At 36.4% G+C, this 27,490-nt stretch overlaps 1 protein-coding gene across 1 annotated transcript in view; it reads right to left on the bottom strand.

Annotated features, from left to right (window-relative positions):
- TPO (thyroid peroxidase) overlaps positions 1–26,710 on the bottom strand; it is a 135,896-nt gene extending 109,186 nt beyond the window's left edge. The window contains exons 1-4 of the mRNA XM_078149153.1: positions 26,680–26,710; positions 19,826–19,910; positions 8,645–8,714; positions 3,782–3,859 (exon numbers count right to left, since the gene is read on the bottom strand). Coding sequence (XP_078005279.1) covers positions 3,782–3,859; positions 8,645–8,714; positions 19,826–19,910; positions 26,680–26,710 — 264 coding nt within the window. The remainder of the gene's footprint in view (positions 1–3,781; positions 3,860–8,644; positions 8,715–19,825; positions 19,911–26,679) is intronic.
- Between the last annotated feature and the right edge of the window lie 780 nt (positions 26,711–27,490).

The following is a 27,490-nucleotide window of genomic DNA, read 5'->3' as shown; positions in this document are numbered from 1 at the left end:
TGGTTTGGCATTTCTTTCTGCAGCTCATTTTACAGATGAGGAAACTGAGGCAAACAGGGCTAAGTGACTTGCTCATTGTCACACAGCTGGTGTCTGAGGCTGTATTTGAACTCAGGATGATGAGTCTTCAGGACTTCAAGCCCGGCACTCTAGCTACTTTACCACCTAGCTGCTCCCACTTATAAGTTTACTTCAAAATTACTCTCCATAGCCTAGTAAAATCTGGAAATCAGGAAAAAAAAATCTTCTCTGATAAAGGTTTGGTATTCAAGATAGATAAACTCTAGTTATAGATAAATAAATATAAATGCATAGAAATATAGATAGAGATAAAGATAAATATATATGCACACACATATATATTTTATTCATATCTTTTGAACATTTTATTGAGGAATGGCTTTTGTTTTTGGCTACATATATATTATATATGCATATATATGTGTGTGCATGTGTATATACATATATCTCTGTGTATATACACACATATATGTTGTGGCCTTTTGTAAACCCACATAATACATACATGTACATCCATATACTTGTATATCCAAAAAGCCAAAAAAATCATTCACACATGTGTATAACACATGCATTTATACATACATATATAACCCAAAGACCAAAACTAGTATGTACACACATGTTCATATACATGCATATAATATATAACCAAAAGACAAAATTACATATGCAAATGTGTGAGTGTACAAAATGTATACGTGCACATATACTCTATATGTACTTACCTATGTGTGTATGTGTTTGTGTGTGTATATATGTTATATGCATACATACATATATACACACATATCCAAATGACCAAAAGCCATTCCCCATTAAAATGGTAAAAAGATATGAACTATTAACAACCACATTGATAAAAGAATGCTCCCAATTACTAATAATAAAAGAAATGAAGGTCAAAATAATATTGAGGTTACCTAAAATCCTGAAAATTTGCAAAATTACAAGAGATAAGAATTGTCAATGTAGGGGTTGTTGTGGGAAGATAGGCACACAATGTGCTGTTGGTGGAGCTGTGAATCAGTATAATCATTTTGTAAAGCACTTTGGAACTATACAAATAAAGTGACTAAAACATCCATACCCTTTTGACCCAGAGATTCCATTACTAGGCATGCCATGGAGGCAATTGATAAGAAGATAGTCTCCATATAAAGTTCTCTATTACTGTAGAGGGCAACACCATCCTCCCAGTCCCTCGGGCTTGCAACCTAGGAATCATCCTGGATTCCTCACTACTCTCACTCTTCCTCCCCTATATTCAAGCTGTTTCTAAAACCTGTCATCTCACTTTTTCAACATCTTTTGAATATGTCCCTTTCTCTGCTCTGACACTGCCACCACTCTAGTACAGGCATCACCTCATGCCTTGATTATTTCAGTAATGTCGTGATGGGTCTTCTTGCCTCCAGTCTCTTCTAGTTTCAATCCATCCTCCTTCATCCATTAAAGTGATTTTTCCTAAAGTACACGTCTGAACTTGTCACTACCACACCTCCTTCTACTCAAGAAATTGTAATAACTTCCTAATGCTTCAAGGAAACAATACAAAATGCTGTTTGGTATTCAAAGTCCTTAATAACTTAGTCCCCTCTTACCTTTCCAGTTTTTTACACCCTGCTCCCTGACCTGTATTTTTCAATCTACTGACAGTGGCATTCTGGTTGTTCCATGAACGAGACATTCCATCTGTCTGCTCTCTACTTTCTTTCTGGCTGTCTGCCAAGCCTATAATTCTCTCCCTCCTCTGCTTTGACTACTGATCTCCCTGACTTCCTTTAAGTCACAAATAAAATCTCACCTTCTATAGGAAGTCTTCCCCAACCCCTCTTAATTTCCAGTGTCTACCTTCTGTTAATTATTTTCTATTTATCCTCTTCATAGCTTGTTTTGTATGTATTTGTTTTCATGTTATACCCCGTCCTCATTAGATGGCAAGCTTCTCAAGGGCAGACATTGTCTTTTGCCTCTTTTTAATATCTTCAGCACTTAACATAATGCCTGGCACATAGTAGGCACTTAACAAATGTTTATTGATTGACTGATATCCCAAAATACTTATAGCAGCACTTTTTTGTGAAAGCAAAGAATTGGAAACAAAATTGATGTCTATTGACTAAGGAATAGATGAATAAATTGTGGCATATGAAAGCAATGGAGTATTAATGTGCTGTGAAAAATGAAAAAGTCAATGAATAAAGAGCATGGAAAGATCTATATGAACTGATGTGGAGTAAAGTAAGCAGAGCCAAGATAACAATATACACAATGATCACAATAAAAATAATCACAAAAAATGAAAAGTGAATGATGCAAATTTATAAAGAACAAACATGGCTCAAAAGATACTCCCAGCCCACCATTTTGAGGTCCACATGTGTTGTACATTGCACGTATTTTCAGGTGCTTTTTGATATATTGATCAGTTACATGGATTTTTTCCTCTTTTTTCTTTTTTATCTTTAAAAGTATTTTTTAATTAAATAGGATGGCTCTTTGGGAGGGATGATATTGGGGAAAACTGGTAATGCAAAAAATAATAAAAGTTTATTAAAACAAACTTAAAAGCAAACATACAGGCCTGTAATTTATATGTATATAGCAATTTCCGCAAAGTGCTTTGTAGATTTTATCTTGTTTGATATGGGCAATGGCCTATGAGGTAGGTGCTATTGTTGTTTCTAATTTACAGATGAAGAAACTAAGGATCAGAGAAACTTAGGGGACTTTGACTAGCATTTAATCTGACTCCTGAAGCATTTGTAAGCACCAATAATGTACTAAGCACTACAGACAGACAAAAACAAAAATAGCTCCTCCCTCAAGGAGCCATGGTTTCACAGTGAGTGAATGTGAAGGGCAGCATTTGAATCCAGGTCTTTCTGAGTCCAAGTCCAGCATTCCATCTACTACAACACGCTGCTGGTTCTGTTTTGTTGTGGCAAACATCAGATTCACATCCACATTAATATCTTAGATCTCTCAGTAATGGCAAACTGTTCCACAGCATCATTTTCATTAAATAACAGTTCTGCTACACTAGTAGTTGCTATTATTATTTTTTGGATTAGACCTGTGATTTCACTGATACATAGAACTTCTGGTGAGGCGAGTCCTTCTACCAAAATAGATCACTACCTGCTCAGCAACTTACAGAGTTACCTGTGACTCAGAATCTAAGTGACTTGTCCAGAATCACACCCAGTATTTGTCAGAGGCAGGCTTAAACTGTGGTCTTCCTGACTCTATGAGTAGCTTCTGATTTGCCAAACTATGCTGCCTTGTTAGTAAGTAGCTGTTTCATTAGTTATGCATGGAAAAGGTGGGGTGCTGCAAAGCACATTGGGCAAGCATTCTTTTTCCCAAGAATGTTTTGTCATAGTTGCAGTGTCATTTTCTAGTGGTCTTACTAAAATGAATCATTCTGTTTATAGTGTGAGAATCCTATGTTGCTATAACAACAATCTTGGGGGGAGGGCTTTAGAATCCAAATTTTAAATGTCTGGAAACTTCATGTTCTGAAGTCTGATCCGTCTGTGTTCCCAGGCCAGCATTTCACAACTATTTGAAGATCTCACTAGGATGATGCACAGCTATGATATTCAGATAAAACTAACATGGGCTCTGACTGGGAGGAAAACAAGGCTGATTCTGAAAACCAGATTCTGGACCTTTGATCACAGCTGGCACAGAGATCTGAATGTGAAGGCCTTGCGGAGAGGGACATGCGGCAAATTCATGTCCACATTAATACCTTAGATCTTTCAGTAATGGTAAACACAGCATCACTTTCATTAAATGATAATGCTTCCTTTGCATTGCCATGTGCCACCTATACAGACCACCAGAACACTTTAAAGCTAGCAGTAAACAGCCACAAACGATGTCACAAATCTGAGCACAAATACTCGAGTCTGAATAAATTATGTAATGCACAGTAAATCACAGTGCCCTGGAAACTCTTGCTGAACACTTGGGAACAAATAGATTTATGGCTGGAAGGATGGGAGCCCCAGGAGATTTTAAACACTTAGGCGAATAAGAACATTTGGTACTTTCACATTATAATTTCTCCACACTTGTTACCTTCTTAATTTGAGCTTTTTCTTTTCACATTAAGATTTATTGAAGGGAGAAAAAAAAGAGAGTGGCAATACATAGGTCATGGGCATAGGTTGTGTCAATATCACATATTAATGTTATCTCTGTTGTACCTCACCCTCTGGTTAGACTGTACACCCTCAAAAGAAAGGGCTATATGTTATCTATGTTTTATACCTCTCTCAGCACTAAGCAAGACCTAGGCTCAAGTGTGGCCTCTGACATATACCAAATGTAAGAGCAATATACATAACCTCAGTGATAGAGGCACATTTTGACAGAGGCAAAGACTATAAACTATAGAGGAATTGTTCATTTTCATTACTGGAGAGTTTCTATACCAGAAATTCCCTATAGTAATAAAATCACAAGTTCAAATCCAATTGTTATATTGTATTATAGCTATTTATCTACTAGAGAAATCTACTAGATTTAAGGATCTATGAGAGTGGGAACCATCTCTTCTCTAAATTCGATACCTTCCCTGGTCCCAAGAGCAATGGTCTGTATAGAGTTGGTACTTAATAAATGTTTGTCACATACATGTTTAATCAAATAAAGAAGTCTGACTATTTTGCCTCATAGAAAAAAAAAGGAAAGAAAAGGTAACAGTTCACCTGGTTTGATTTTTGTTTGCAGAAGGGAGGGAAAAGGAAGAGAAAGCAAGAGAAGGGAAAGGAAGGGAAGATAAAGGAATGGAAAGAAAGGGAAAGCTACAGTAATGAAATCACATTATGTATGTACAAAAATTTAAACAAAGTCACAGAACCAAATACCAAGTGGGGAAATTCAAAATGATGCAAGAGGCCCTTGGTCCTATCACTAATCTATCCTGCTACTGAAAAGCCATATAACCTTAGGCAAATTAATTCTCTTTTAATTTTCTCAGTTTCCTCTGTAAAATAAACAGATTGATTTAGGTGAGTTCCAAGTCCCTTTAAACACTGACATCCAGTGGTTCTCCCATAATCTTTTCACTTAGGCCTGGGCCTTTCAGGTGGATGGGGAGAGGAGTGCTTCTCTTTCCCTATTTTGGCCTCACTTTGCTATCTTTCCATTTGCTTTTTCCTCTTTCTCACTGTCTGGGCTTCCAGCCTTGCTACCACTGAACTGCAGATTCAGAGGACAACAAGTTCACTTCCTGACAACAGGAACAGATGGCAATATCCTAGATGGAAGAATCTGAGATTTGGAAGGGATCTCAGTAGCCATCTTGTTCAATTACTATCCAGAGGGATTCTTCTACTACAACATATCTGACAAGTGGTCATATAGCCTGTACTTGAAGACCTTCAAAGGGGGGGGGGAATTTACCACTTTTGAGGTGGTTCATCCTGTTTCCTTACCACTCTCATTGTTAGGAAGTCATTGTCATTGCTGCTATTTTCCACTTAACTTTGACTCCTTGTAACTCCTACCCATTGTTCCTGGTCCTCCCTTCTGGGGCCAAACATAATGAGTTTAATTCTTCTAGGTGACAACCTTTCAAATTCTTGAAGATAGACATATTGTTTTTCCTGAGTCATCTTTGCTCCAAGTCAAACATACCTAGCTTCTTCAATTGCCTGTCATATGACATGGACTCAAGATCATTCACCATCCTGCTTGCCTTCCTATAGCTGATTACTGTCTTTCTTAAACTATGGAGCCCAGAACTGAACACAGTATTCCACATGAGGTCTTATAAGAGCTGAGTATAGTGAAACTCTCACCTATCTATTCACAGAAGCTATGTATCTGACAGCATTGACTACCAGTTCCGGTTTTCATTTCTGTAGGTTTTAACTCCCCTTTTCTAATCTTCAGACCTTCCTCACCCCCTAGTAATTTACTTCAGCCCCAGATAATTCATAATTCCTCTCTTGTAAACAGTAGTTAGTGACACTAAAATGCTTTTACTGTTTGGTTATAAACTTGTCTTATTAATTTCTTGATACAATAAGGATCATTAAGGGTCACTGCTGCTTGAGTCACAGATGGAACCAGTCTACGTGTACTTATTGAGGATACACTATACACACACACCTTCTTTTGTCCTTTGCCAGTAAATTAGCCCATTGACAGGCCTCGTACTAGTTGATGGGTTGTCAGAATAAAGATCGGGACCCTCCATTAGGAGAAAGCCATTAATATTCGCAGTGGGAAGACACTGAGCTACCACAGTGAGTTGGAGGACAGAGTTTCTCAAACAGTGGGAGTTTATGAATTACTTTGAAAGAGAAGGAAGAGAGGGAAGTCTGGGCCTGATGAGAACTGGGCTGCATCAGAGGAAAAAACAAAGAAAAAATGGCATATGTGTGGTGATCAGGTGTCTGAAGGCCTCTTGCAGTGTACATGCCAAACACGGAAAGCTAACTTCAGGGCAAAGTCTGTTTTATGGTCAGATGGGGCCTGGAGAATGCTGGTGCCTCTAACATATACAGAAAAGTGAGAAAAAATTTTAAATCCCTCTTAATTTTTTTTTTTCTCATCACAGCTATGTGTGCTAACAGGCATTTTAATATTCTCCCTAACACTTTAAGGTATTTGTTACTTTCAATGTTTTCCAACCTGGATTTCCAACTTCAATTATACATTACTTCCCTTGAAGCACTGTGATCCAGCCAGACTGCCCTCTCTGCTCCTCACACATAACATCCCATCTGTAATCTCCATGTCTTTGCCTGGAATGAGCTCCCTCTGTAAGACACAGCTCACGAATCATCTTCCATAGGAAACCTTTTCTTATTACCCCCAAATCATAGTGCCTATTTTCTAAACTATCTTGTAAAGTACTTTGTATTTATTCCTCCTATATTTATTCTGTATGCATACACACATATGCATGTATACATATATTCTTGTTGTGTCCCAAATTAGAACATAAACTCTTTGTGAGTGGAGATTGTTTCATTCATTCATTTTATTTATTTCCTCAGCAACTAGCATAGTGCCTGGCACATAGTAAGCACTTAAATGATCATTGATTGATGGTATCTTAAAGCTTGCTTTTTCTAAATAAAGGTAAGATTGTGTGTGTGTGTGTGTGTGTGTGTGTGTGTGTGTGTGTGTGTGTGAGTGTGAGTGTGCTTGGCCTGTATGTCTTCAGTTGCTTAAAGAAAGTGATAATGTGGATATGGCAGTGACCAGGCTGAATACACAAAATTATAATGAGCACTGAGGAAGCTGTGTTCTGCCCAAAAAGCCAGAATTTTTATCTTGGCTTGGAAATTCAAGAGCTGTATTGTGATGATTTATTAATAACTTACATTCTTAAGCTCTACAAAAGAACAGAGAAAGGAATTCATATAGACCTGAGGGCCACTATTTTGCCTCTAGGCTAAAAGCAAACTAATCTTGGTAAGGTGTAACTGACCAAATAAAGGAGCCTTAAGCAATCTCTAGGCTTCAATCAAGGAAGAAGGGACTGGATGGAATAAAGGTAAGGACCAGAGGAATCATGCCCCATGCTCTATGAGAGAATATAGTCATGGACTCTGAGAAATCAGCTCTGGACTTATTCTATTGGGATAGGTGAAAGTCCCCACAGCAAAACATAAGAGTTCCACTGGAACAGATTCTTGTAGTTTCTCTATCATATGGCACATATAGTATAGTATAAAGAACAGTAAACTAAGAATCAGAGGATCCAGATTCTGGTCTTGCCTTGACCATCTACTGGCTGAGTGATATTAAGCAAGTCACCCTCTTTCTCTGAGCCACATATATAAAATGGCAGTAATAATACCCACTCCCTTGACTACTTCATAAGATTGTTATGAGCACCAAATGAGATCATGGATCTGGGAAAGTTTGCAAAGGATATTTACAATTTAATAAGATGTTATTTACAAATGTCAAATACAAAACCGTCCTGGTATGGCTCCCCCAAAGGCAGTACTGAAGGTTGATAAAATTTGCATTCAGTTGTGAGATTTAGTAACAACATATCAACATAGCTTCTGATATGATCCAGAAGTTTGAAGAATAATAGTTTTTGATGGAAGGAGCAATAAGGTAAGTAAAAGGCAAGGCAGGAAGGAAAATTAAAGGGAATAGAATTCTGTGGTAGGATGGATACCTGGGAAGAAAAGAGGTCACTAACATGGTGGGTGCTGGAGGAAAAGACTATTTTAATTCCCTCCATGGTAAAGATTGAGAGCTTACTTCCAGAAAGGTATAATGACATGTAATAAATGCCAGATCTTTATTTTGGAGCACATACAATCATTCCATACTTCTTGTTTAATAATCATGTGATGGGGATATGGATTGTTGATTGACTGTGTAGACAAACTTGTGGTGCATTAAAAGAAAAACAAAAACCAGTTACCAGAACCTGACTTGCTGACAATGTTTTGTTTTGTTTTGTTTTTCCTGCCTGACAGCATCATCTTGCTAAGAGAGACGGTGCTGTAAGGGAGGAGTCTTGGGTCTCAAGGCTAAAATATAGCCCATGAATGTACATCTCTGTTCTTTGTCCCTTCACATTTGTTCTTTCCTGATTAAGGTAAAAGAGATTAGAGGTGACTATCACCTTGTGAGTTTCAAAAGATCCAGAAAGTGAGACACCAGAGTCTAGGAGCCAGTGTCCATTCTGGAATTTGCTAGAAGGCAGATGGTAAGGAGTGAAGTCTCAAAAGATACGACTGACCTAGGCAACTAGGTAGAGATGTGGATGTATCTAATAAATACACCATGATGCCTTTGGAAGTGAACTTGGTGGAGTAAATGCTTTGTAGAAACTGTGCTAAGTTTGAGCTCACTCTCCCCAAGGCTGGGGAAGAATATGCCCCTACATTTTTCTTGGAAGTGTATGTTAATACTTATGTTGTTATTATATGTTTGTAGGAGATATGTTTTTTATAAAGGTTAATTGAAGTTAATTGAGCACATCAGGCTGAGTACTAATCACTGGAAATTTAAAGTTGAGGGAAACACATTGGAATGAGGCCTCAGGATATATAATGCCCATATGCATATAAATACATGTGTACATGTATGTATAGATGTGTATATATATGTATATATGTATATATATACATACATATACACACACACACATGTGTATATATGTGTATAATGATTAAGCAATAGCTATCAGATCAGAATCAACCTAACACTTTAGGAATGACCCTAGAACCCTGAAGAAGTAATATGACCTTCACTCCGAGAGACAGTCTAGAGTCTCATTACACCAAGATTATTGTATGTTATCATAATGAAAGAAAAGTACTCTTTCTTTTACCATTACCCTATCCTAGCCCTCTTCCCTCTTCAGTTCAATCCTAACCACTCTTCAAAGCCTTGTTCAAGTATGCTTCATGAGCCTGTCTTACCCCTTGAGCTTCATGATCTTTCCTTTTCTAAAAAATTGTTAGTAAAACAATGCATTTAATTGGATTTCTCTCCTAGCTGAGATCACCCCCAGGAGGGAAAGGGAGTTTTATTCTTGTCTTTGTTTATTTTGTTTTTATTCTGGAGTTAGGAATTGGGAGGGAGGAAAAGAACCATAATTTTGATGTATGGTGCATTTAGAGCAAGGCTGACCTAATCTGAATACTGCAATGGGAAGTTTGGATAGTCATATGCCACCTCAAAGACCTCCAGTTTCTGCAGAGTTGGGAAAAGAGCCAGAAAGGGCAGGTGGGGGGGCATGATGAGTTGAATATGAACTCTGATTACTTTGTAATTTTTCCCTCAGTACCTAATGGCTACAGCCACACAAATATCATTAAAATGGAGCTTTTATGTGGAAGCAAGTCACCAGTGTGAAGCACAATGAAAAAAGCTCTGGTTCTGGAGTTGGAAGATCTAGTTACCTTGCCAAGCTACAGTGCTTGTGTGACCTTGGGCAAATCACCTAGCTCCCTTGGGTATTAGTTCTCTACAAAATGATGAGGTTGATTAAGAACTATGATCAATGCAATGATCAGCCATGACTTGAGATCTAACGAGGATGCATTTTACTCATTTTTCTGACAGAAGAGCAATGGACTCAAATCCACCTATTTATAAGATCATATATAGCTAATTCTATACATTGTTTTGCTTGACTGTGTATAACTTCGTTACAAAAATTATCTTTTTCTATATGGAGGTGTGAAATATCGGGAGAGAGAGGGCTATTAGCTATAGCAGTAGTATCAAACTCTAATAGAAATACTGGTCCCGTATTGATTAAAAAAACAGAAATTAACATTATCTATGTTGTATTGTATTTTTATTTATTTTGTTAAACATTTCTCAATTACATTTTAATCTAGTTCAATTGCACTCAGGACCCCCCAGAAGTTAGTGAGTTTGACACCTTTAAGTTACAAGGTCACCAAAGAACAAAATGAAAGTAAGAGATTTATTGAAACTTTAAAAAAATGCCTAGAACAGAACTAAAAGGAATTCATAAGGAAATATAAGGAAGTGTAAGAGCTTTGAAAGTAACATATTAAATTTATTATATACTTAAAAATGCAAAATATATGTAAAAGTCCAGTGTTTGATAAACCCAAAGATGTCACTTATTGAGGCAACAACTCACTATCTGACAAAAATAATTGGGAAAACTGGAAAGCAATCTGACAGAAACTACGCACAGAACAACATCTCATCCTATACACCAAAACAAGCTACAAATTCATACATGATTTAGAAATAATTTAGAAAAAGTTAAAGGAGCTTAGAAGAATATACCTGTCAGACATATGGAAAGGGAAAGAGTTTATGATGGAAACAAGAGATAAAGAAGTTCATAGGAGGTAAAATGGACAATTTTTATTACATAAAAATAAAATGTTTTTGCACAAATAAAGCTAATGCAGCTAAAATTAGAAGAGAAGCAAAAAAATGTTGGAATTCTTTTCAGAAAGTTTGTTTTTCTAGTAAAGTCTCATTACAAAGAAATACAGAAAATTGACTCAGAGTAGAATAAGAAATATTGTCTAATTGATAAATGGTCAAATGATACAAATAGGTGATTTTCAGAGTGAAAAATCCAAGCTATTAATGTTGTTTAGTCCTTTCCCTTGTGTCCTATACTTCGTGACCCCATTTAGGGTTTTCTTGGCAAAGATACTGGAGTAGTTTTTAATTGTCTTTTCTAGCTCATTTTACAGCTGAGGAAACTAAGGCAAACAAGGTTAAGTGGCTTGCCCAACATCAGACAGGTAGTAAGTGTCTGAGGCTGGATTTGAACTCAGGTCTTCCTGACTCCAGGCCAAGCCCTCTATCTACTGCTCCACCTAGTTGCCCAAAAGATATTAATAGCTATATAAAATGCTCCAAATCATTAATAATCAGAGAAAGGCAGATTGAAACAACTCATGGATATAATCTCACACTCATGAGAATGGCAAAGTTGCCCCCTCCTCCAAAAAAAAAAAAAGGAAAATGACAAATGCTGGAGGGACTGGGGGAAAATAAAAGGCATATTAATACAGTGTTGGTAGAACTATGAATTCATCTAGCCATTCTGTAAAGTAATTTGGAATCATGCCCAAAAAGCTATTAATCTGGGCATACCCTTTCACCCAGAACTACAGCTACTATACCTATACCTCAAAGAGTCTGAAAAAGGATCCATGTGTACAAAATATTTGTAGCAGCTTTTTTTCCTCAATGAAAAGGATTGGAAACTGAGAAGGTTCCCAGCAATTGGAATAGCTTAAAAATTGCACTATGTGAAAGTGATAGAATATTATTTTTCTACTAAAATTGAAGGGGATGATTTTGAAGAACACTTGTATAATCTGATATAAGGTGAAATGAGTTGAACCAGGAGAACAATTTATACAATAATGACAGTATTGTAGATACAAATAGTTTTGAAAGATTTAGGAGCTCTCATCACACTGGCTGACAATTATGCTAGGACTCTTCTGTTGAATCGTGCTACCCAATTTCCTAATACAGAGGTGATGGAGTCACAGTACGAATTAAGGACATACACACACACACACACACACACACACACACACACACACACACACATACACACACATACATATATAGTGTGTGTGTATATATGTGTAGCCACACATCACACACACATATATACACACATGGCTAAGGTGGGAATTTGTTTTGCTTGACTATACATTTTTAATGAATTTTGTTTTTTGTGTTTTCTTAATGGGAGGAGGTATGGGAAGGAGAGATTTGAAGCTTAAAATAAAATTTAATTTTTAAAAATGACCCATATGTAATAAAGCTTTGATTTCACACAAATCCTATTTTTGTTCTTCTTTGTGTAAGGAAATATTTTCTGTTGTTAATTAAATTCACAGTAAGAAGTTAGTTTCCAAAAATGAGGGGATTGGACGAGGTAGTTTGTGAGGTCTTGTTAAGTTCTAAAATTCAGAGATTCTTAACTTTTTATGTCATAGATCCCTTTGGCAATCTCAAGAAGTCTGTTGAACCTTTCTTAGAACAGTATTTTTAAATATATAAAGGAAATACATAGAATTAGAAATAAAACCAATCGTATTGAAGTAGATTATTAAAATATTTTTTAAAAAAGTTCGTAGACCCCAGATTGAGCTCCTCATCTAAGTCTTTGATCCTACTGTCTCCTAAAGAGCAAAGGATTTGAAATCAGGTGTGTTTGCCTTTAACTTTCTCTAAAGGAATAACATCACAAAAAACATTCATAACAACATTGTTCCACATTAGGGTGCCACAATGAGGATCATATGGATACTATTATTTCATAGAGCAATTTAATAAAAAATATCATAAGTAATGATAATTCCAGTCTTATAATACTTTAAGATTTACAATTTATTTTCTTTAAAACAGTCCTCTGAGGTGGTACAAATATTTCCTCTACAGATGAGAAAAATGAGAATTTATCAGAGAAGTTAAGTGATTTGCACAAGGTCAGCTAGGGAACAAGAACTGGGACTCAGGATCAAGTTTTTGGCTGCAGATCCAACGTGCTTTCCATTAGGTCAAACTAGTCTCCAGGTGCTTAGACCTTTTGGACTAACCTATCGGGTAAGATAATCATTATCACTGATGTTGCTATTTAAAATTGTTTCCCATTTCCATAGCACTTAGTATTTTACAAAGCTCCTTCTTCACAGTAATATGATCAGGTAGTTAGGATAAGCATTATCATCCCCATGTCACAGATGACGAAACTGAGTTTCGTAGAGGTAAAGTGACTTGCTCACGGTGGCAGCACTAGAAATAACCAGACCTTAGGCTTCAATCCAGCTCTTCAGGCTTTTAAGTACTGGGCTCTTTTTGCTCTACCACCTGCCTTCTCAGAGAGTTAAACCAAAGTAATCCTTGCAAGTAAAAGTGGCAAATGAGGTGGTGCAGTGGATAGAACACCAGGCCTGGAGTCAGGAAGACTTGAGTTCAAATCTGGTCTTAAGCATCTACTAGCTGTGTGACCCTGGGCAAGTCACTTAACCCTGTTTGCCTCAGTTTTCTCATCTGTAAAAAGAGCTGGAGGAGGAAATGGCAAACCACTTCAGTATCTTTGCTAAGAAAACCCCAAATGGAGTTGCAAAGAGTCGAACGTGACTGAAACAACTGGACAACAAAATACAATGTACAGACAGTCTGTGTATCAATAACCTTGCATTGACTGTTTCTGTCTGTTTTTATACTTGACAATGACATGCTTGTCACCCACCCCAAACCACTCCAACTACTCATTAAACGCATTTAGTGCTGAGCATCCAAGTCTCCAGACACTGAGTTATTGAAACATCTTGCCTCTTGGAAGTGGGATTACAGATTTGAAGCTAGAATGGATCTTAAAGGTCATCTAGTCCAAACCCTCCATTTTACAAATGAAGTAAGTGAGGCACAGAAAGGCAAAGTAACTTGCCTAGGGTCATGTTGAATCCTACAGTTCTAGAATTGGAAGGGACTTCAGCCATTTTGTCAACTCCATATCCAGAGGATTACCCTGCAAGATACATGACAAATGATCATAAAGCCATTGCTTTAAGAGTTCCACTAAAAGGAATTGACTATCTCCTGAGGCAGTTTATTGCATTTTTGGACAGTTCTAATTGTCAAGAAATTCTTTTTGTCCCTAACATACTGTCTAAATTTGCTTCTTTTCAGCCTCTATGTATGGCTCCTGATTCTAACCTCTGGTCTTAACAGAATAAGTCTAACCAAACTGTTGCTTGAAAAGGCCAGTCTGGTTATTTTGACTGTTGACAATCTGTGGATTCATCAGTAATAACTGGCACCATTCATGAAATGACCAAGCTCATGAGACATGTGGGTAACAAGATTGGGAACTGGGGACAAGCCACCTTAAACCACTTACTTCCCAAAATGTTTAATGAGTTGGTAATTACTTGAAAAGTCTGTCAATTACTAAGTAATTCCTTTACTGAGCAACTCAATCACTAATTGCATGTTTTCCAAAGTAAATAGAAAATGAATGAATTAGTACCTAATTAGCATTAATTTCTAAACATTAGTATAAATTAGTAGAAGGACTGAAAAATTCCTGAATTTCTATTACTAAATATAGTTAAACATCTCAGGAACTGAATTCTTAAAAAGTTCCTATAAAGATCACCATCTTTATTGTCAACTTGACCAATAACCCTGGATAAATCAAGCCTCTTCTTTCCCCTACATTTTACTATCTAATAATAAAGGGTGAGGCAATATATGTCTCATTTACTACCAACCACATAAGCAATCAATCAGCCAAGTCTCACCTAATGATACTGTGCAGATCAACAAGAGGCTTTAGAACATCTGAAAATCAATGATGTAATTTCTTTGCCTTTTAGTAAGGTTAGTTCAGTAGGACACTATTTTGCTGATAAGCTATTTCAATGTCACTTAAGTCTAGAGGTCATAGGATTTAGATCAGAAGAGATCTTAGAGATTATTTATTCCAATTTTCTCATTTTATGGATGAGGAAATCAAGACCCAGCGAAGGTGAATTATTTGCCCAGGACCACATAGGTACTAGGCAGTAGAACCAGGCTTCAGTCCCAGGTCCTCTGAATCTAAACCCAGTGTTCTTAGCCACACTGCATATCCCTAACTTTCTCAATTGTGGAATTGGGAAAATCAGACTTGACTTTAGTTTGATCTTACATGAACAACTGTATGAGCCAAGTTTCTAAAGAAATTTGAATAAGCAGTTTTTGCAATGTGACAGAATTGTAGAAAGGGGCTTAGAGATCGTCTAATCAAACACTAATTTTACTGATTCTCAAAGAGCCTAAATTATCCAAAGTCATATACATATTGAATATTCCAGTTAGAATTTAAATCCATCTCTCCTGATAAGTCCTAAACTCTTTCCACAACACTGTGTTGTGATTCTAAACGGTAATTACCAGTTTGATGACAACGATCAAGTTTACCTGTTCTTTTGGTATCTTTTCTAGTGTAACAATTGAACTCTCTGTCATTTATCATTTCCACAAAATTATCCTTTATCCTTAGCCAGTGGATTGTTGACCACTGAGGAAGGTTCAGCTGTGTCATTGTATGCATCTATAATAATGAAAGCTCACATTTACATAGAAGTTTAAGATCTATCAAAACATACCTCAAATAATTAAACACTAATAAAATTATATAAATAAGCATAAAATTTAGCAAAAAGTAAAATGTGAGCCTCTTAAAGATTGTGCGTGTGGATGGTTAATCCTTGAAGTTTCTTTCAAATTGTAGTCTTCAAATACAATCCCAGCAACAGACTGTCTGCAGTCTGAGTGCCTGTCAGTTTACTTAAAAACAAGAGGCTTATTATTATTAGACAAGGAATTCTTTGGCCTTGATAATATATGTAATAGGAAAAAAAAATATTTTCAGCTCATTGTTGGCTCCTTCCACTTCTGCAGTGGTGATAGGGTGACTAAAAAGGAGGGAAAGGGTGCTATGAATCACACAGACGATCTACAAACATTCATTTAATTCTTGTTATTCTAAATGTGAGATCCTTGTCTAATACACAATCGTTATCGAATGACCTGAATCACTTCTATATTGACATTCTCACAATAAATGACACCAAAAGGCAGAAAAAATTTGAAGTTAGATGGAAGGCTGGTTCCTAGGGTGTCCTCAGAGAGGTAAATATAAGAGTTGACAGACTTGTTTTTATGTAGTGAGAGTAAAGTAACGGATGGATAGTTTGAGGATTGCATTGGTACCATGTAATATTTAAAGGACATAGAAGAAAGCCTAAAGCATATTGGAAGGTTCCTCTGAGGTGGATTTAGGGAAGACGTTAACAACAGTCACCTAGATGGGTCAAGATCACACCTGTGGAGGATGTAGCCACATGGATTAAATCATAGATCTACAAGTATATAACAGAAAAATCTGAACTTTTAAATTGAATTGACTTTCCACTTTTACAGATTTGCTTTGGCCTCCAATCATTTGGGAGCTGATTATCTTAATAGTTTAATCTTTTTTCTTAAATTCAGTCTCATTTTCCTACTACACTTAAAGAACATACATTACTCTAGGATAACCAGGATTCAGCTAGGAAGTCTTCATGCTGGTTATACAAATTTCAGTTTTTTCTCACTTTTATTATCACCATTATAGCAACAACTACATTTATATAGCACTTACTATGTGCAGGCACTGTGCTGAGTGCTTAACAAATATTATCTCCTTTGATCCATTAATAACCCTGGGGGATAGGCACTGTTATCACTGCCATTTCATATTTGAGGGAACTGAGTTAATCAGAAGTTGTGACTTGTCCAGGGACATATAGCTAATAAGTGTCTGAGGCCAGTTTTGAACTCGAGTCTTCCTGACTTCAGGCATAGCACTCAACCCACTGTGTCACCTAGCTGCCGTATATAGTGTCTTCCATATTAATCCACATTCAGTTTTTAGTAGTCATAAAACATAGTGTGAAAGAAGTAAAAAAAAATGAGACTACCATGATCAAAAATAAAAGTTGTATTTTAAAAAATAATACAATCCTAACATTTGAGAAATTTTTAAAATTAAATAGTGAGGAAATTGTCTCAATATTGAAATGCTATACATTTGATATTTAATCTTGGGGTCATAAAATATCCTACCATGCTTCCTAATAAACAGTTGTAATTGACCCTGGGCCTGAAATCAAAAAGAACTGAGTTCAAATCCAGCCACTTACTAGTGATGTGTCCCTGGGCAAGTCACTTAACCTCAGTTTCCTCAACCGCAAAATAGGGATAATAAAAACACCAATCTTCTATGGATATCATGAGGCTCAAGTAGGATAAAATTTGTAAAGTGCTTAGTATAGTACCTGGCATATAATAGGTGCTACACAAATGTTTATGTCCTAACCCTCCCATTTGTCAACTAACCAACAATGATTTATTGAGCATCTACTATGCTTTTAATCCTCTGCTATATTGAATGGGTTTCCATATTGTAGTAGAAAAGCCTTAAACTTGGACATATAAAGTCCTGAGTTTGATTCTTGACTTCAGCTAATAATTGCATTCTTCTGGGGAAATCAGTTTATTTCTTTGAACATTATTTTTCTCATCTATGAAATGGAAATATTAATATTTGCTCTACCTACTTCACAGTGCTATTGAGAGGAAAGTGCTTTATAAATTATAAAGTGGTACATAAATATCCTTCATTCTTCCTGACCAATCTTTTTTACATGGGATTTTCATCCCATCTCTTCTTGCCTCACAAAATCAAGAACTCAGAGTTGCAAGGATTTTCACAGTTTGTCTAGACCAACTCATGACTGAACAGGAATTGCTTTTACAACAATACTTGATAAGTCAAATGGTCATCTAGCTTACTTAAAAACTTCCAATGAGGGAATCACATTTTATGAATCATATTTTTGAGATAGTTTATTTCACTTTAATATAGCTGTAATTCAAATATGTATATATATATTTCCTTGTATCAAGCTTATATTCACCTCTCAGAAGCTTCCATTATTTGCTTTTTTGGGATGAAGGGAGGAAGTCTGACCCCTCTTTGAGGGGGCAGCCCATCAAATACTTGAAAAAAATATTGTCCTTCTTAAGTCTTTCTCCCACTGCCCCATGCTAAACCTGCCCAGTTCCATCAACCAGCAATTATATGGCATGATCTTAAGGCCCTTCACCATCCAAATATTTCCTCTCTCATCATTTTCCATTTCTGTTTTCATCAATGTCCTTCCTAAAGTGTGACACCTAGACTTGAACTTCTTAATAATCATTAATATCTAACATACTCCATATGTGGTTTGAACACTGTGAAATTATGTCTTCTCTAGTCATGGATACCAAGCCTCACATAATAGAGTCTTAGATTGAATTAGTCATTTCTGGTCAATCATAAGTCACTTAACCACTTCTAGCAGCTGCTAAACAGTTATCTAAGACTATAAACTATTGATGAGTTGATTACCCAGAAATGATGTTTTGATAGAAATTTTCATGCTGTTATTCTGGACAACGTTCAAAGAGTTGAGCTAGATAATAGTAAAGTTATGTATATCTGAAAATAATGATATTTAGACCCAAATAATAGTCATTAATATTTAATAGAGTTGAAAGGTAATCTGTGCTTGACCTTGAGCTGTGTAACATCTTTATCAATGATGTGGTCAATAGTATACACATATATGTACATATTATAAAATTTGCAGATGATAGAAAGCTGGAAAGTTTACACATTGGATGACAGAGAATGAATCCAAGATGAAGTCTAGAACATTGTAGCAAATTGCAAAAAAAATTGATAAAGATAAATAAAGATAACTGCAGAGTGTTCTGAAGCTAGCTTTTACCAGCTTAAGAGAGCCAATTATTAAATTTTCAGTGTGAGTATTTACTTTGGAAATCAGCAAATTCTACAGATAAAGGCTTGACTTATTGTTTTATTGATTGTCTCTAGACTTAAGGAAGTGATGGAGAAAATGTTAACAGCACAAATTAAACTTATGTGACCTGCATTTTTAGAGAATTTGTTGTTAAACATTTAGCAGCATACGCATGTATAACAGTATCATTTTAAATTTTGTTTTTGAAAAATGATTTTAAAAATACAAGATAGGAGAGGCATGAATGGGCAAAAGTTTGTCTAATGGATTGCAAGTTCAATATCAGTCAATGGTGTATTTTAGAATGTTTGGAAAGAGAAAATCTAGTCTAGTCTCTTCATCTCTTAGATGGACACAATCACACTTGCAATACTTACCCCATAGGGTTATGAGGAAAATACTGTGTAAACCTCAAAGTATTATATGCATGAATTATTATTGCCACTATATTTCCATTGACCAGATCTGTCTTCCAGACATTCAAGAATATGCATTACATTCTTTTGGCTCTTCTCCTTTCTCACTACTTATTTTTCTGCTTCTGTTGATATTCTTTCCTTTCATTTTGACTACTTCATTTGGATGTTCTTAATGTTCCATATCTGCCCTTCATTTCTCTCTATATACAATCACTTTTAATCATCTGATCCATTTTCATTATTTCAGTTATCACATCTTTGTAATGGATATTCATATCTCTATTTCCAAAAATTACCACTCTAACAGAATGCAACTATCTATAGACAGTTTTTATCTAGATGTCCCACTGTTACTTTGAATTTAACATGTCTCAAACTGACCTCGTTCTTTCCTTCTTTACCCTACTACAAAGGGTTCATGGAGACATCTGAAAATAACAGCATGTTTCTGAACAAGAATCATGGTCTACCTAATCCCTCAAACTTACTGTACCATGTGAGCCAACTTACCTCTTCATTGTATCGTACAGTGCATTATCTACCATATGCATACTTTCTTCCACAATACTGGTAATATGAGATTTTTCAGTTCCTCCTGCAAAGGAAAAAAATTAAAACAGTGAAAATGGAAGCAATTATTAGTACAAAAACAATAATAGGAATGTAGAATTTAGAACTAAAAGAGATTTTGTAGCCCTTGGTACTCTCTCCCCCTCCCCCACCTTACCATTTAATTTACAGAATAGGAAAGTGGGGGCAAGATAAAGAAATAGCTCCAAAAATGTCACACAACTAGTAAGTAGCAAAGCAGAATTTGAACCCAGTTCCTCTGAATCCAAATTCTGTGCCCTTTTCTGCATATGGCAGAGCAAAAAATCCAGCATTATGATGAGCTTTACTCAAGGTACCTAGCATCTATGTTTCATTGTCACTGAATATCTTTGGAACCCAAATTACCTATTTTAGTTTATGTCATGTTTTTTTTTTGGAAAAAAAAAGCCAAACAACTCAGAATTTGGTACAAGTTTTTTAGGTAATTAAAAAAATATATATCCTGATAAGCTAGCCATTTCAAACTAGCTATTTCATTAAAACTACTTTTTCATAGTTTATTGGAGCTGACTTTTTATTTGCATTTTGATAAACTGAGCATATCAGAGAAGCAGAATTGAACAGGAGAGTAGGTGCATGGCCTTTGTGAAATTGCAGAGCTCTTTTAAGAATCAAAAACTTGTCCCCTGAACAAAGGCCCATTCTGTGGACAGCCACATTTCTCACATCTCTGCATTTCCCTCCACTCACACGATCACAATTACAGTTCAAGCCTCCATCATCAAGCCCTTATCACCTGTCACTTGGACTTTTGCAGTTGTCTCCTAATTTGAAAGTAGGCCTCAAATTCTTTCCCCTCTCCAACATTTCACCCACAAAACTACCCAAGTAATATGCCTAAAGTGCAGGTCTGATAAATATAAATTTCTTGCTCAAGTTAAGGATCACCTTGAAGAATATAACATGTTTCAAGCACTGTGCTAAACTCTGGGCATATAAAGATAGACAAAAATAGTTCCTGCATTCAAGGAGCTTCCAATCTATCTGGGTGAGACATCATGAAACCAAGATATATAGAAACAAGATATAAATAGGGTAAGTTGGAAATAATCTCAAGGGATATTCAATAAACACCACTGGATTCCATATACATATATATGGAATATATACACACATATACATACATACATACACATAAACACACACACACACACACACACACACACACACACACACACACACATACACACACAAACTCCTTGGGGGCAAGTACTGTCTTGCTTGCTTATACTAGTGTCTAGTACAATATCGGGCATATAGTAATAAGCACTTCATATATGCTTTTGCACTCATTTTCCCCCATTCATCCAAAGCTCAAGTCAAACTACATTCTACATGAAGCCTTTCCTAATACTTTCAGCTTCCTGTTTCTCCCTTCTCCCCTACAATGAGTATTTATTTGAAGGTTCACTCTCCTAATAGGTATTTCCTTAGTCTGAATGACAAGTTCATGACAGGCCCTAGTCATGCTCATTTCACTGTAGCTCAATTCACTGTGAACACTTTTCCATTTCTCCATCAGCTGTCTTTCCCCCAGTTTGGGTGCCCTTCCCACCCCCACCACCTTTCTAGATTCCTTTTATGTGTTTTCTTCCCTCATTAGAATATAAGCTACTTGAGGATAAGGCCTAGCTTTTTTTCCTCTATGTGTATCCCAAGTACTTAGCACAGTGTCTGGCACATAGCAAAAAATAAATCCTTTATATCTATCATCTATGTCTGCCTATCTTTCTATCTATACATCATCTATCCTTTCATCATTACCCCTTCTGTTTATATTTTATACACTTACATGTGTATGTGCTGTCTCCTCCAATAGAATGTAAGGGCAGGGTCTATTTCACTTTTGTCTTTTTATTTACAGGGCCTATCCCAGTGGTCTACGTGTAGCAGATGCTTATTAAATGTTTGTTGGCTGATTGATTTATTCCAATCAGCTGTGTTAGAAAACTATGATCTGCAAGGAATTGTAGTAAAAGATTGTCCATAGAGAGACACATACTGAGCACAAGAAGGCCGCTATGTATTATAAGAAGGAATTATACAGAGATCTGTAAAGGAGATTGCTAGAGAAATGTGTGACTGGGAAAAAATTCTCAACCAGTCAAATAGTGGGAATGAGGGATAACAATTGATGGACAAATGTGTGAGTCTAACCCTCTCTTTTTACAGAGGAGAAAACTGAAGCAAATACACATACTCTTTTTCTCAGGCTACTAAATTCTCTTTTATAAATGTAAATGACCCACATTTGACAAAATTAAATGAATTAATTCCAATTCTAACAAACTCATCCATATGCAGAAACAAGAACATTTAAATAAATTCCAAGGCATAGGAAAGTAAAATGATTATGGATAGGTTAATATGTAATACTTTATCCAGGCAGTAGCTGGCTCAGTGGACAGAACACTGGGCCTGGAGTCAGGAATACCTGGGTTCAAATCTGTCCTTAGGTACTCACCAGCTGTGTGACCCTGGGCAAATCACTTAACATCTGTTTGCTTTAATCTCCTGGAGAAGGAAATGGCAAACCACTCTATATCTTTGCTAAGAAAACCCCAATTGGGGTCTTAAAGAGTTGGATGCGACTGAATGATTTAACAACAAATTTTGTCCATACTCTTGTCCTATTCCTCCTTCACAGTGCCTAGTATATAGTAAACACTTAATAAATGTTATTGCGTGAAGGAAAAAAAACACTTCAAAGTGAAATCTCTTTTCTTAAAGGTGAGTTATAATGCATGTGGTAACTTAAAACAATTCTTCTGTGTTAATCGGCCTCAGGATGCAGCAGCTCTGTCTCCCTGCTACCTAGTACCTAAAAATAACAGCTTCTTTCTGGCCTCTGCAAATTATTTTTGGCTGATTCTTGGTATTTGTTGGGATGGTTCATTACCAGTGCCTCACTCCCTTTCAGCTGAAGTTAAACAAACCTGTGTGAAGTTAAACAAAACCTGCATGATTCCGTCCAGGATCTTGCTATAATCCACAAGTACTCCTTTTCAATGATCGAAAACTCCATATCCCTTGATTAGATCAAAACCTCCTATTATTCCATGTCGCCCTATGCCTTGTCACTCTTAAACCTATTCACTTTCCTCTATGAGCTCCAGTCCCTCTACCCTTAAGTACAATTGATCCTAAAGTGTTACTCCTGCTCTGATTTCACTTTCCTTCCTTTCCAGTCTCAAACCCCTAGTTAAAAAATTCACATGGACACTAACCTCTACTCTCAGATTTCTTGCCCTATTGTCATATCTATGCTCACATCTTGGCACATTTTAACCCTGGAACACACATACAATAGTTCAAGAATACTTCATTCTTGGTTAACTTTAATTGATTAAAACATATTACAGGATGAAATTATAGGATCAAAGTCTGCCCCCTTTTAAAGATATATTGTCATTGGCATCTGTGTATGTTCCAATAAAAAGTTAGAATTTAATTTTTTATGCTGATTAACTTTTTTAAACCAAATGTTTTTCAAAATCAACAATGACCCATGAATTATAGACATCTATCATTTTCTTTTATCTGTTTCATGACAAATTAGATAGTTCGATTGAATTGTTCACGTTTTCACCTCAGACTCCTCTTGAGGCAGCCAGGCTCTCAAGAGGATTTAGCAATTCTATGGCAAATGTCACTGAGTTTTTTTCCCTATGGTATGACCTGGGTGATGTTATGGCAAATTCATTCTAGTTAGTTTGGCCAGCCCTGCTAATTCACTGAAGCCTGAAGCATAACAGAGGAATAAGTTTTCTCTTAACATCTGATGCTGGACCTCTGCACCGATGGGACTGCTTAATTTTCATGTATCCCACCTGTAGGAGCACTGAGGGTAAAATACCCACACAACAATCTCATGTTTGAAAAAGCAGTTTAATCATGGGGCCTTTTGTCTATTTTCTTCCTTAATATCTCCATTTAACCTCATTTTTTAAAAAATGGAGCAGTGACAAAATCTCAGGCAGCCTGATTTCCCAGAGCAAATCACAAAGGAGAAGAAGCAAAAACATGTTCCTGGGAAAGACGTAATCAAATCTTGCCCTCTGAGTCAGAAGTGGATTCAAGTGACCCTACTTCTAATTATAGTAATAGCTAACTTTTAAATACTGCCTTCTACATGCCAGGTATTATACTGAGCTTTTTACAAATGTCATTTCATTTGATCCTCATAACAGCCCTGAGAGGTAGGTAATGTTATTATCCCCATGTTACAGATGAGGAAACAATAAACTAACTTGTAATTAACAAGCTATGTGAACTTGCCTAAATTGCTTCCACTTAATAGGCCTCAGTTTCCTCCTCTGTAACAAAATGGTTAGACTAAAATCATAGTATCACCGATTTAAAACGAGAAGGGACCTTAGAGTTTGTCTAGTTTAACACTCTCATTTTAGGCCCAGAGAGGTTATGATGATCTCTAAGATTTTTTTTTTCTAGCTTTGGCAATCCCTATGATTCTCTCAACATATCGTCAATAAGAACTAGATGCTCACTGGATGGAGTTTTCTGTTTTTAAAATGGCATAGCTTTCAATGCTTTCTTAGGAAATGATTAGTACTTAATGAGGGAGAGAGGAAAGAGACTAGAATAAGCATTTATACAACACCTGTTATGTGCCAGGCAGTATGCTAAGCACTTTGCAAATACTATCTTATTTGATCCTCACAACAATCCTTTGAGGTAGGTGCTATTATTATCTTCCTTTTACAATTGAGGAAATTGAGAAAAATGGATTAATCAATTTGCCCAGGGTCACATAACTAATAAGTGTGAATTTGAACTCAGGTCTTCCTGACTTCAGGCCCAGGACTCTATTCACTATGCCACCTAGCTGCCTCCAATGACAACAAATGACTTTCATTAAAATATACTAAAAGGGCAGCTAGGTGGCACAGTGGATAGAGCTCTATCTTTGGAGTCAGGAGGTCAGGAGTACCTGAGTCCAAATGTGGCATCAGATACTTGATATTTACCAGCTGTGTGACCCTGGGCAAGTCACTTAACTCCAATTACCTCACCAAAAAGCAAAAAAATAAAAATAAAATTAAAAAAATACATACATATATTAAAGACTTTTTAATTTACCTGTCAAGCACCAATAGTATAATTTTTTATTTCTACACCAATGAAAATGTTAAAAATAAAAATTTATTTATTTATAAAATTTATTTATTACTTACCCCAAAAGAAATTGGTACTTTTCTGGATGAAAGAGAAGAGAATTTCAGTGCAGGCCACTACCATTGATATCCCCAACACAACATAGACTTTCATTCTAAAGAGAAGAAGACATCCAAGAAAAAAAAGTCCTCTGTTAGAGGCTTCAATCAGCACTCATTGGATCATCATAAATCTATGTGAATAAGATGTTATTTCTGTGTGTCTACAGAACAATGATGCCTTCAGAATAAAGAAAGAGCTAGTTGGCACTGCAGAAAATTGGGTTAAGCTATATTTGGAAGATGTAGATTCAAACCCCTGTGTTGCTACTAACTTCTGGGTCTCAGTTTCCTTCTCTGTCAAAAGGGGGTTTGAGGCTAGATCGTGGATGGAATCATAGTTTGTAGTATGAGGGAACCTCAGGGGTCATCTAGTCCAGTCTCATTTTACCAACGAGGAAAATGAGGCCCAGAGACGTAAATGAAAACATAGATATGTTTTCATAAATAATAACTGGCAGAAAATGGATTTGACCCCAGATTCTTTGACTCCAAAGTAAGCTCTTTTCCCATTGTTCTACACTGCATCCCTACTGATTCTAAAATTCATAATCATATTAGGCTTGGTAGTGTCTTAGTGGGAGGTATTTGTCAATATTGTTGGTATGGGAACCCCTTCCGCTCATACAGACTGCAATCTCTTTGTAACTTATAGCATACAAATCAAAAGAAGCAGGCTGAAGCTTAGAGGTCAAGTTATTCATCTTAGGATCATACACTGGCTGAGTGTCAGAGATAGGATTTGAAAACTAGGTCTTCCTGACTTCAAATTGCTCACTCTTTTACTATGCTGTGTGTTGTATTATGCTTCTTTCAAGACATTCCATAAAGGGTAACCATTGGTGTTGATGACCAAACATCCCATTCTGTGCCTATGCCACACAACATACCCTATTGGTTATAGATACATATGCCAAATGGAACTCACAAATGACAGTTATTGAAGAGCTTTTGTATTTGCAAAGTGAGTATTGTATCATAATCTATTCTAGCAATTTTATAGAATTACAAAGGTCACAAAGCTAGAGAGTGGCAGAGTAGAGAGCTGTAATTTCATAGATTAATGGAGCTCAAAGAAACCTTAGCTATCATCTAATCTAATTTTCTCATTTTACAGACGAGGAAATTAAGGTATAAAGTGAATTGCCAAAGGTTGCTCAGCTAATTGGTAGAAGTGCTAGAATTCAGATCCGCTTTTTCTGATTCATCATCACCTACACTCCTTTTCTGCAATCACAATGAAAGAGATAGTCACACTATCACTAAGGCACATTCCTTACTCTTTGCTAATGTTTCCATTCCTTCTGCCCTAACACCTTGTTCTAGTTAATAAGCGTTTCTTCTCATTCATGTATCTTTAGATTCTCCCTTGTCACATGGCTCCTTCCCATCTATCTCAAAATAGGCTCAGGTATCCCCCCAATCCTTAAAGAAATCTGTGACCATTTTATCCTAGCCAATTACTGTCCCTTCTCTTTTCTCCACTTCACTGTTAAACTTCTTGAAAGAGTTACATACCTCTGATAACTTCTAATTCATCACTTTCCATAATGTCCTCAACCCTTAGCAATCAGACTACTGTTCCCACTACTCTACTGATATAACTATCTCCTAAATACCAGATCTAGGAGTTGTCCTTTCCCCTTTTTTCTTCAGTATTCATCATAGTTTAACTCACTGAAGCTTTTGACACACAATCCTAGGTCAATGGACTTCCAATTCGGATCTCTTTCTACCTTTATGTACTACATTGTAGAGGCACTCTGATAGAATGCTTGGCTTTGGGGTCAGAGGAACTGGGTACAAATCCTTGCTCCGCTATTTACTACCTATATGACTTTATACCATTTACTTGACCTCTCTGGGCCTCAGTTTCCTCATCTGTAAAATGAAGGGAGGGGACTAAATGGACTATAAAGTCCTTTTCAGCTCTGACTGTAAGATTGTCTTCTAATAATCCTGCAGTTGGTCTATCGTCTCAACTATATGGGTTAAGATATTATGCCTTCTCATCTTATAAGATTTTTTGCTTATATTTTTCCATAATTTCTTTCTAGAAGGTTCCACCCAAGATATAAGGTCTTCTTTTATGTCTTTTAGCATGTCACTGACACAGGTATAGCACTTGGGCTATCCTGTTACTCCTTGGTCTCACTAGATAACTAGCCAGCTTTTGATCATTATTTTTACCTTAGTGGTATCTATTGTGTCACTTGTTGAATATGCATCACTATTGGTAACATGCTACCACCAATTGACACTCACCTTCCATCTCTCCATTGGCCTTTTGGTTACAATTTTGCTTCTTTGGAAGATATAGCATCATATT

This window comes from Phascolarctos cinereus, unplaced genomic scaffold (genome assembly GCF_003287225.1).
Source record: "Phascolarctos cinereus isolate Bilbo 61053 unplaced genomic scaffold, phaCin_HiC Scaffold_2;HRSCAF=192, whole genome shotgun sequence".
In the NCBI taxonomy this organism is placed as follows: Eukaryota; Metazoa; Chordata; class Mammalia; order Diprotodontia; family Phascolarctidae; genus Phascolarctos; species Phascolarctos cinereus.
The sequence above is the reverse complement of the archived record's forward strand: the minus strand, read 5'-3'. Positions and strand labels throughout refer to the sequence as shown.